Consider the following 12,306-nt stretch of genomic DNA (forward strand, 5'->3'; position numbering starts at 1 on the left):
ACGTGTGAGAAATTGAGGCAATTCGTATATTTCAGAAGAGTAAAATCTGTAAAGGCAAAAATAACAAGAGCAGCTGTGGCACATACTAGAAATTCCTCTAAGTGCTTCACGAGCTAATCTGTTGTCCCCATTTTACAGACTGGGAACTCCAGGTTCAGTACTTTCATTAAAAACCAATCTGCAGAGACCAACTCCAGACCCTGGCAGCTCTAAGCGCAGGCAGCCGGGGCGAGGTCCGCGCCCGGGGGCCGGCGGCCGAGCAGAGGGCTGGAACTACACTTCCCAGCATGCCAGGCGGAGCGGGGCGGGGCAGGGAGGGCGCAGGCTCCTTCCCAGAAGCAAAAGCGGAAACAAAAGAGTCTCGCCGGCGTCCCCGCCCGCACACTCGCGCACACTCGCGCTCGGGCGCACACGGAACAGTCACCGGCACCCGGAGCGAGCCAGCGAGCGGCGAGCCGGGGACCCATCGGGCTGAGCCAGCCGAGCAGCCAGCGAGCTGAGCCACCAGCCGCCGAGCCCGCGACGACCGCACGCCCCAGAGCCCGCAGCCACCTCCCCCCGGCCGGTGTCCCCGCCGCCCTCCCTGACCCATGGCGCTGAAGCGGATTCAGAAAGTGAGTGCCGGAGCCAGGCCTGGGGCGGCGGGGCGAGCTTCGGCCCCCTGCCCACGCTGACCCGGGAGGAAGTCCCGAGAGACGCGCCAGGAGGACATGGGGTGGGAGGGTGGGCCGTGTGGGGACCAGGGCCAGAGATGCCGGCCGGGCCAGCGGGCACGGGACAGGTGAGGTGGGAGCAGGGGCAGGTCCCGGGGGGCTGGAGGTGCTGGGAGGCAGGGGGCCCGCTGCGCGCTCGCGCCGGAGCTGCGCCCGGAGCCGTCGGGTGGCGATCCTCCTCCGTCTCCAGACCTGCCCGAAATCTGTGCTTCACGGGTCACAGCTGGATTTTGCCCTACACCGGGCTAGTTTTGGCCCCTGTCATGCTGTGATTTCTCCACGCCGTGTCTTAAGCCATCTTCTTTTATGTTCTTGCTTCTCCGGGCTCCCGGGGAGGGCAGGGAAGGTGTGGTGGGCCTGCAGCCTTTCTCCTCGGAGCGGTCGGGTTTGTTCTTTCTCTCCTCTGCGGTTGGCTCTTGCTCAGATGCCCGAATGGGCTGGAGAAGCTCATTTGGGACCGAGAAGCCTCCTGCTCCTTCTATTTTGGTGCCTCTGCTGCTGCCACTTCAGGTCACATAGCTGTAGTGAAAACATAGTTGCTGATACACAACAAGATGACCTCCTGGCTGTGATTCATGGTGAGTCAAGCCAAACAGGTTTTTTTCCCCCTCGTAATAAACTTATATGTAAAGTTCGAGACAACAGAAACTGCCACAAATTAAAATGTTTGATGCTTTGACACATGGGTATAGAATGAGGAAGAAATGTATGCTATATTCATTCAACAAATATTTATCCATCCCAAGTCCGTGTAAGGAGTTGTCTTCTCTTGCGTGATATTTATTGCTACTGTTTCAAATGTGAACATCTTACAGTATTGAGGTTGGGGCCTTTTCGTTCTGTTCACTTTTATTTCTTGTTGGCTTTTGGTCTGTTCACTGACAGAAGTTTTAGGTTCTACAGTTTTACTTCACGTGGAGAACTTTAAGAATTTGTTTTTTAAGTGGGGAGTGTGTTCAGCAGGTTAAGCCAACAATGGGCAGCATGTTTTGGTAAATGATTTCAGAAGAAACCTATGCGTACCAAAAATTCTTAATCAGCTTTTTCCGGCGTGAATCAGTAGAGCAGTTATAGAGATGTATACATTGTATTCTCATCACCACTGGCGGTATCTTCTGGTACAGAGGACAGCAACTTTCAGACCCAGCCAATTTCTTTTTTTTTTATTTTTGGTTCAAAAATACTAAATCTGTGGGTCAGGGTTAACTTTCTTGCCCTTTAAGGGTTCTCTCACTATAAGATACATAGCTAATAATCAGCATTTACTGGTTAATATGTTTTCTGATTTGAAGACACTGCAACTTCACGTTCTTTTCATATGGATAATCCTAACGTTGAAGCCCTAGTCAGCATCTTTGCCGTGCCTTGGATGCTTATTAATGATGATGTAATACTGGCTCACACTTGAATTAAACCCCACACATTTTCCAAGGAAGTTTTAAAATTCCATTTCCTTCTTTCCTAGTTGTGATAATTTATCACGAGACTTTGCACATACAATAGCTTTTAAATAATGTAGAATTTGTCCACAGTAAGTAGATATTCAAAGAAAATGAACACTTTGTAAATACCATACTGGGCAATTGTCAATCACCATGCTGAGCCAATGTATTTGGCTTATATTTATAATTATAATGTGGCATATGCCTAAACCATATTTTTAGTAGCTATTAGTTATTATTAGTTTATAACAGAGTTGTCTGATTAAAAAAATCACCTGCATAGAATTTATGTCAGACTTGTAACAGATTGGTATTTGGGAGAAGAAGTTGGGGATCCCATAACATGACATCTCTGTGTGTCAATCTTTGTCTTTCCTTTTCTGTTATCAGAAAAGTTGACCTGCAAAAATCTTCTTTCTGTTAATCCCAGGTTCAAACCATTCCCTCAAACTTTAGAGAGTATCATTTGTTTGATTCCCCACTTTTCCTCCTTCTTTACCCACCTCCTTGATTAGAAGCCAGTTCCAGGTAAGGTGTGCTATTTGCTATATGAGTAGTTACAAAGCCCTCTTTGAAATCATCAGTATACAAATTCTTATTTGAGTCTTGCATGCTCTAACAAAAGAAAATGCATATTAACTTTTGGCCTGCCTTTTTAAGTGTGTTAACACTGTCAGATACCTTCCAGGTCATTGGGTTGTGACTTTCCTGTACCTAAAGTGGCAGGCTTTAGAACTGTGTGGAACCTCAAAGAACTCTGCAGTAGAGGAGTGGGAACAGGGCAGAGCTTCTGGGGTAGTGTCTCAGAATCTCCTGTGGGACATTTTCAGACTGTCCCCATAGCTGTAAATGGAGAGATGTTGAATCTCTCACATGGCCTGAAGTGAAAAGAAGGTTGAGACCACTGGTGTTCTGGTCTACTCTCCTTGTTATTCAAAGTAGGAATGTGAGGCCTGGAGTGGAGGAGTGCTTTGTCCAAGTTAATCTCTTAAGAAGTGATTTGGCATGTTTGAGAATGTTAAAAGTTCATGACTTCACGTTTCTTCATATGAAAAGATTAAAGATGTTTAAATTATAATTATGTATAATGTATATACAAGGCATGTGGATATCAATGCTTAAAATATATTTTTATACGAGAGTGTGCTAAATGATTTAATACTCAAATTTAGACATCCAGTGCCAGTTTTGCATTTCAGCTCATAAATTTACAGACCTGTGCCCTATTTTTAGATGCAGTGGAAGATGTTATCACAGTCACCTAAATCACTAAAGAAAGGGAAAAAGTTTGAAAAAAGATGACTAAAACATGTCTGAAAAAAGAGGGCAGGTTTTTAGCTGAGCATTTACTATCTGCTAGAATTAATTTCTGAGTGGTTCTCTTATCAATACTATTTTCAGCTCTCAAACTTTTTTTGGAAATCAATTTTAAAATTGTGAATGTTATATCACAATACTGAATGTTTTGAAAACCAGAAGGAAAAAAAAGGGAAATCCTAATACAGTCATTGTCATCTTCTTAGTATATTTCCTTCTAGATTTTTTTTACTTGATAAGGAAATTGAAGTAATGATCATCGTACTAACATGATGTGATATGATAGGTTTGTTGCCTTTTTGGTCTATCTTTTGAAAAGTGAAACAAGAGTTTTGTTTTGCAAGTATAGCAGCACAGCTGTTCCTTAGTGTACAGTTCTGTCCCCAAAGTGGAATATATTTTTTAAATAATTTAACCTAAAATGTATATATAAACATAGATTAAAATACAACTTTATAAGTGTTTTGAGCTGCTGAATGTTTTGATTTGTATCATTAAACAGTTTATGTCAGTCTGTAAAACCTTAGGATACTTAAAAACAGAAACAACCCAGCCCTCTGTGGATGGAGCATCAACTGGGAGAAGAAGATCTGGTTTCTATTCCTGGCTCTGTGACTTACTGGCTGGGTTCCCTGTCCATACAGTGATGCCGCTGCTAAGTACAACCAGCATGTTCTAAGTGCTTGACATGTATTAGTTGATTTCATCCTTGGTGGACCCATGAGGTAGAAATGATTATTATCCCCATTTTACAGATGATGAAACTGAGGCACAGAGATGCTAAGTAACGTACTCAGAATCACATACCTAGTAAGTGGCAGTACTAGGATCCCAAACTAGGCAGTTGCCTCCAGTTTCTGTGCTCTTAACCATTTCAGTATGTAGCTTCTCTTATCCAGATGGATGTAAATCCGTTTACATCTTATATCTATTGTACTTAAATTGAAGGACATAGAGAATTAAGTGAGTTTCTGGATGTAAGTGCTTTGCAAAGTGGAAATTCTATACAAATGTAAAGTGGTGTTATAGTTAAGACCTTGGCATATTTAATCATTTTCACTGATGCATCACTCTGTGTGTTAATTATGTGTTGTAAATCTCTGCTCTAAAGTAATGTACACCGGATCGTTTAACATGGTAAATGAATAATATAACTTTGTTCATCTTTGTTACATCACTTAAAATTTTTTTTCTCCTAAAGGATTTAGAAAACTTGATTGTAATTCATAAATATTTTGTCAAGAGTATCATTTCATTATGGAGTTTTCATTTGCAAAAACTGTTTATGAATTGAATAGATGTTTAGTTCCTATAGTGACTTTGAATAGTAGTCAGCTGTTCATATTGCACAGATATGTTAGAAAGACTTTCGGATTACAAGGTTAAATCTAAGACTCCAGGTTCTTTCAATAAAGAAGGATATAACTTTTAAAAAATAAAAAGAGCAACATAGTATTTATGCTTCTTGGTAGATAAATGGTTTGCTTTGAAATGAAAGGAAGACAGTGTTCTTTTTCTAAAAAGCCACCATGTGAATTTTTCTGCTTTTAAATCTTTGTAATTAAGCTCAGTCTTCCTTCTGCTCCCAGTATCATGTATTTTTCTTTCTTCATCACAACAAAGGCATAAAAAGACAAGATAACCTATTATAGTTAAAAAGTTCGAAGGTTCCTTCTCTGTGGAAATAAATGGCATAGATCTAAATAAGGCTGTTTATGCCTATTTTAGGAAGCCAGGCATATGTATAAACCAAACCTAGCAAGATGTGGGATTGTCTCCAGTAAAGCAGAGTAACATCCTTACTTGCTTTAGTTGCCTGAAATATACATAGAAAATATATTTAATGTGCTGCTAATCAAAATGATAAGCCTAATACTTTTCATCAAACTGAATTACAAGTTGTCTACAGTGTGTTAGCTCCCCACCCCTACCATTTTTTAACAGTGGACGAATTAATACTACATTTAATTAAAAACAGCTATTGAGGGCTGGCCCCTTGGCCCAGTGGTTAGGTTCATGCACTCCGCTTTGGCAGCCCAGGGTTTTGCCAGTTCCCATCCGGGGCGCAGACATGGCACTGCTCATTGGGCCATGCTGAGGCGGCATCCCACATGCCACAACTGAAAGGACCCACAACTAAAAATACACAACTGTGTACTGGGGAGCTTTGGGGAGAAAAAGGAAAAATAAAATCTTTAAAAAAAAAAAACGTCTATTGAGATACTTGTGCTGTCTCCTCTTACCCTTGTGAAATGCTGGAATAAAAGATAGTAGAATATAATAACCCAGATTTGCAGGGTTTGGGGATTGGAACCTCAGGCTGCCTCAGAACATCTGTCTGAAGGCAAAACAGGTTCTATTTCTGGCCTGTCTTGCTCTAGATGTCCTCTAAGAAGCTGAGGTTTTTCTGTATTTAATTTGGTTCTGGGATGTATCTGCGAAGGTTCCATTATACACATTAGACAGCAGTAAGAGGCACCTGTGTTGCAGAAGTTGTCCTTAGTGTGGGGAGGAAGCTGCTCTCCTGAAGCACGCAGTCTGGTGCTGTTCATCTTATCACCATCACGCTCTGCAGCTTCCTGTGTTGCGTCTTTCTGGATGTTTCCTCCGCTGCTCTCTATTCGTATTATCCTGTGTGTGGCTGTCCTCCTTCAGTGACACCACATTGCTTATTAGATTCCTAGCCTCCTTTCAGATTTCGGAAAGCCTTTCCAACTTTTCTAGGTGAGGTGGTTATTGCTTCTTTCACCTTTAACTTTCTTAGTAGTGAAAATAATCTGATGGTTCTCACTCCAGGCAGCCACCCTCCTTATGTGAGCAGAGTGTGGATTGCTCTAGAGGGAATCAAGCAGACCCAGTGAATGGCCTGGGCTCATTGTTCTTCTCTAAGCCAGTAAAGCTCTGGCCTGTGTTTTTGCTTCCCCACAATGTTTATGTGTTGTATTTTCATTTTCATTTAGTTGAACCTATTTTCTGATTTCCCTCTTGATTTCTTCTTGAGTTATTCTTTGTCCTTTGAGTTATTTAGAAGTATATTATTTATTTTCCAAATATTTGGGATTTAACAGATAACTTTCTGTTAGGGATTTCTAATTTAATTCCATTGTGATCAGAGACCATGTGTTATTTTTTTGACTCCTTTTAAATTTTTGAGACTGTTTTATGGCCCAGAATATGGGCTGTATTTTTTACTTGCACAATAATACCACCCTTCAGGTACTCAACATAGCTTTTGTGTGAACAGTGTTTCATGATTTCTAGACTTCACTTTGCCCATTTCTGGTGAGTGTCTGTTGAGCCTAGGTTATTTCTGTGGAATGAATGCCCAACTAAGGTTTTCACCTTCCCAGTGTCTTCTTGCACTTTTACTAGCTTCCAGAACAGGGGTGACAAAATTAGTTTAGTGGATCACAAATAGCATTTTTTAAAATGGAATAGAAAATATTGGTGCTTTGGGTGTTGTTTCATGAAACTTTTTGTTTAGGTTACGTCTGTGTGTTCCTGTGCGTGTGTGTACTAGGTTGTGATAGGTATAATGTTTTGCTTATTATGCATTGCTGTAAGGAAAGTTTAAAATCACTGTTCCATAGCATAAGGTCCTTAGGTAAAATCAATAAGGTGAAAAATACAAGCCGTATGTTCATACATATACATATATATGTGTATGTGTATACCGAGAGAGCAGACATACATACACACATACACATATATAGCTACACATACATATAATGTAAAATGTTCTAGCCTTGGAAACATTTCTATTTGATACAAACTGTCAATGCTGATTGTTTTCTACTACAAGTAGCAGCATTTTCTACTACGAGTAGCAGCATTTTGTAGTCAGTGATGTACAGCTACAGTATTCAGATACTAAGAGAGATTAATTTATTATGCAAATACTTATTAAGTGCCTGCTATATGCCAGTTGTTAGGGATAGAACTGTAAGGAATGATACTTAATAATAAATATTTGGTAAATACTGGTATGCTTGTGTTTTAAATAGGTTTTAAGAAATAGGCTGCTAGGTTTTTTTCTTTTGTCTTTTTTTTTTCTCCTCCCCCCCTTCCCTAGCACCATCTTTCTTGGTTACTCTGAAGTAAATAGTACCTTTTGATAACGTAGCATTCAAAATGCTCTATGTTGCATGTTCTATTATGTGTCAAAATGCTATTATGTATTTTGAAAAGTTGTATGTAATTTTCTATCCTGTTTTTCTTGCCTCTCAGAATGTCTTTGAACATGAACACTCTCCTCAAAGCTCATGAAGTAGGATTCATTCTCAACTTTTTGTAAGATATAAGGCTCCTGGGAAAAATAAAAAGAATTTCTTTTCATTCCTTCACTTGTCACACTTTTGTTTCTCTTGAGCATGGCTGCAAATGTGCAAATGGCCTTAATTCAGTACTGGAGCATTTTTGGGTCCAATGTTGATTGAGAATAATGTGCTCTAGTTTTTACAGCCTTGAGGTGAGTATTGTTTGGGGGTGGGAAGAGTGCTGGAGTGGAAGTCGGATAGTCTAAGCCTTTGTTGTACCTTTGGCTTTGCGACCTTGGCCAAGAAACTCAGTCTTTATTTTTTTTATCTAGAGATTTAATCGGTTGAACTAGATAATTTCTATGGTCCTTTATGATTTATAATTTTAGGCACACCTAAATGATATTATTAGTGTGTTCAGCAAACAGCAGAAATGGTCACAGAAATAGATGTTGAGCAGTGGCACTGTGCTCTGCTGCTGTGTGAAACTAGAGTTAAAATTCTGTTTGCTTTGAATTGTCAGAATTGACATAAATGTTAGCATCTTAATGTATAATATAAGATTAGTGAGTCTCTTAAGGTGTATTACTCTTTGATTAAAGAGCAACTGTTTGTGATGCAAATAAGGTATATTTCTGTTTTTGTACTGGTTAGCATAACATGCTTTTCTAATTCCATTTAGCTTCCATCTGTTTCACAGGTGTCTTTTGTACTTTGAAGATGGTTTTATTCACATATTTAGACAATTGCCTTACATGTAGTCGATTCTTTTAGATTTAAGTTAATGCATTTATGGAGCACCTTCTGTATATAAGGCATGTACGAAATGCAATAGGAGATATATAGAAAAGTAAGGTATAACCAGCGTTATCTAAGAAACTTAAAACTAGTAAGGATGAGAAAAGTACCATAACGATTGGATAGATTTAGCAAAGTGCCATAAGGAAAATAGAACGTATTTGAGCAGAAGGTCAGAGGTGGGAGAGGCCAAATTTATTTGGGGAAAGTCAGGAAAAATTCTGTGGAGAAGATGGAATTTGATATAGGTTTGGAAGAATGAGCAGGGTTTTTAAAGACAAGCCAGGTTCATAGAGGAAGCGACAGAAATGAAGGCACTAGAAAGTATGTGGCTTATTTGGGAAGGAACAGATAATCCTGCTTTTGGGAATCGTTCAGGGAATAGTAGACCATAAAAATTCACACTGTGGAGGGCCTTGAAGACCCATGCTGAGAAGTGTGTATTTAATGCAGAAGTTTGGGGAAGCCATCGAAGTAAGGAAGTAACATTCTTAATCCTAGTGCTAGGTGTGTATTCTATGCCCTCATAGAACACAAGATTCTTGACCACTTGTAGTTATAAATATGATCAATGTCATGAAAAGGAAAGGATAGAGTACTCTGGGAATATAGCAAGGATCCTTTGAAGGGTTCAAGGAAGACTTCCTTAAGGAAATGGTGTTTAAGATGAGGCATGAATGTAAAAGTAAAGTGGGTAAAGTGAATGAGTGAGAGTGTGTATGTGTGTGTGTGTGGTTGGGGGAGGTGATTAGGAGTCTTCTGTCTAAAAGGAAATAATGTTCGAAACTAGAAGCAAGATAGCATTTTGGGGAATTGAAAATCATTATGACTGTTGCAGAAAGCATTGGGGGAAAGTGGTTGCAGATATGAGGAGTCAGGTCCTGGAAGGTCTGGTAAGCCATTTTAAGAATTTATAAATCTTATATTAAAGCTAATGAAAAACATTGAAAAGGTTTGATATAGAACTTTAAGAAGATGATTTTGACAGCAGTGTGTCAGTAAAGAAATAGAAGGACAACCAGGTCAGTTAAGAGATCGTTGCACTTGTTCAAGTGAGATCTTGGGAGGGTCTGAGCTAAGTTAGTAGCAGAGGACATTTGGAAAGAGGAATATGTGAGAAAAATTTGTATTTGTACCACCCAACCTTTTTGGGTTGGTCTGACCCACCAAAGCCTACGCCTCTATGGCCCTTCAAGTCAGGTCTCAAAGGCTCAGTAGTCTAGGCAATCTCTTCAGTCTCCTCCTCCTGCTACCCAGTCTGTTCCAGTTCTTTGATAGTGTCTCCCTAGTTCAAACCTTTGGTTTCTTATCCTGAAATGTCTCTGCTCTAGCTTTTCTCACTCTTCCGCACTTTGGACCTCTGGTTTTCTATATGATGGGCCTACTTCTGGGATGCTTTCAGTGGGAGGGATCTGGACTGAAGGAGAATCTAAACAACTTGGTACTGATTAATGTGAGGGAGTGGGGGGTGGGGTGGGATATGAAGGGAAGAAGGAATCAGATGGTGATTCCAAGGTTTAGATTTTGGGTTACTGGAATAAGTTCATTTTTACCATAATACTACATAAAGTAGGCTTAAATACCATTTTTACTGGGAGTACCTTGGATTTGTATGAGATGCAATTTTATTTATATAATTCCTATGATGGAAATATTATATTAAAAAGGGAGGTAATGGAGAGTCTTCTTTTAAAAGGTAGCAATGTTTTAAACCAGAGGCAAGATAGTATCTTGGGAAATTGAAAGTCATTATGGCTGCTGTAGGATCACTGGGGGAAAGTGGTTGCAGATCTGAGGCATTAGGTAGATAATGTCCCTAATCCTGACCGCAAATGCTTATTCTAAATTGTACTCTTTTTGTTCCAATTCAGTAAATACTGCTTTGATGCGGCAAAGTCAATAGCATCATTGCTTTCTTCATCTTCTTCCTTTTGTGTGAAAATTACTATTATTTTTATTAGCCTTTGCCGGAGAAACCTGATCCAAAGAGACAGAAAAGCAGCCAGGACCAGTTTGTTGAAGGGAGTTTGGTTCTTATAACTTAATTAATTGAATGTCATCAGCATTTTGAAGTCTTCAGGAAGAATCTATGTGGTTTAAAATAAAGACGTTCTTTAATTCAAAGGCTTAAACAAGTTCTCTATTCAGAGACATTTCTGACAATTGTTTGACATCTCTCTGTTGAAATAGCTCTAGTCAACTGGATAAGGAGATCAGAGCCTGAACTGTAAGCCCATGAAATGTTTATTTACAGACAAACCAAATATAGCTCATATATCCCTTTAGAGACGACATCAAAAACGCAATCCAGTAAGAATCACTGTCTTGTTTTAGGAGTTTTGAGATAAAGATGGCTGTGTCACATTAATTAATTGCCTGTTGAGCCAGGATTTTTGAAATAATGCTTTCACATGCTTTGGATTCAGTAATTTAGATTTTGAACTGTAAATCAGTCCCTATGCACGAGCTGTTTAATGTCCTTTACACACACCCAGTGGGGTATATAGTATATCTATTATGGAGATTTAGACCTTCTGAATATTGAGGCTAGAGAACAACAAAGCATTTTCAGTCTGGTCAGCATAATTTTTTAGAGAATATTTACTGCATGGTGTCATATTAAGTCTGATGGTAAATAAGGCAGCTCTGACTTGTTAGCTTTCATTCTCCACTGTTCAGATTGGACTGTTACCCTTCTGGGAGCTGAGAGATTAATGCAGGCCTCTCTTCTCTTACATTCCCTTCTTTGTTTCCTTTTATTTGTTTACTCTCTTTGAATTAGGCTGCCTCATCTACTTTTAGATTTTAAGTCCCCTAGAGGCAGGGACTGTGTCTAGGTTGGTTTTATGGAGAACACTCAGCGTATTGTGGGGGTGTTATAAACATACCATCTGTGCCAATTTAAAATTCAGTTCAGACCTCTCAGTACTTTTCTTTGTGTCTGGTTGCTTATGGAAATCTGAACTAGAATAGAGGTGCTTAGCCACGTAAGGCTATATAAATCCATTAGGTACACATTTTTGTGGACTCCTACTGCTTTTATATCCAGTCATAATATAGGGACAATATCTTGTAATCTGCCTTTTATTACTATATTTTATATTTTTATTTTGAAATTTAGATACCCTAATTAGTTTTTATTTGAATGTTAATCACATCAGAATAGAAAATTGCTTCATTGGCACAGACTGCCTAAGTCTAGGGCATACTTTCACCAGTTTGATGGTATTTATTGCTTGATCTGTGTTTAGGTATAAGGTTGTTTATTTTAAGCTTACTTTGTCTCAAAGAAGAAGAAAATTGGATCAGCTATGTATTTCAATTTTTGATTTGGAAAGTCACTGGAAATTGAAAGATATACACACACATACGATATATATGTATACACATGGTGTTTACTATAATGAGTTCTTTTTATATATGGATTTATAACTAGTCTTATTATTTGACAGCTATCTTTTGCATTATATGATTTCTCTACATTTCTCTTGGTATATACCGGGCAGTAGGGTTGCTGGGTCGTTCAGTATTCCTGTGTTCACCTTTAGCGGTTACTGGTCAGTCTTTTTGTTTTCCACCAGCGGAGTAGGAGAGTTCCGGTTGCTTCACATCTTTGTCAACACTTGTGCTTTCTTCTGGCTTTTTCATTTTAACCATTCTGTTGGGCGTGTAGTGGCATCGCTTTTTGGGTTTAAGTTGCGCTTGCCTGATGACTAATGAAGCTGAAGCCCTTCCCATGTGTGTATTGGCTATTTGGATAGCCTCTCGTCTAGTACCTTT

The 12,306-nt window shown here is 39.5% G+C and overlaps 1 protein-coding gene across 2 annotated transcripts in view; it reads left to right on the forward strand.

Moving 5' to 3' along the window:
- Positions 1-306: 306 nt before the first annotated feature.
- The window catches only part of UBE2D1 (ubiquitin conjugating enzyme E2 D1), a 30,797-nt gene continuing 18,797 nt past the window's right edge, over positions 307-12,306 (forward strand). The window contains exon 1 of one of the 2 annotated variants that reach the window (XM_070270326.1): positions 307-614. Coding sequence is in view for 1 of the 2 variants with exons in the window: in NM_001242449.2 (NP_001229378.1) it covers positions 591-614 (24 nt within the window). In the remaining variant the exon portion in view is untranslated. 2 annotated transcript variants of the gene reach the window in all.

The sequence above is a fragment of the Equus caballus genome, chromosome 1 (assembly GCF_041296265.1).
Source record: "Equus caballus isolate H_3958 breed thoroughbred chromosome 1, TB-T2T, whole genome shotgun sequence".
Classification (NCBI taxonomy): Eukaryota; Metazoa; Chordata; class Mammalia; order Perissodactyla; family Equidae; genus Equus; species Equus caballus.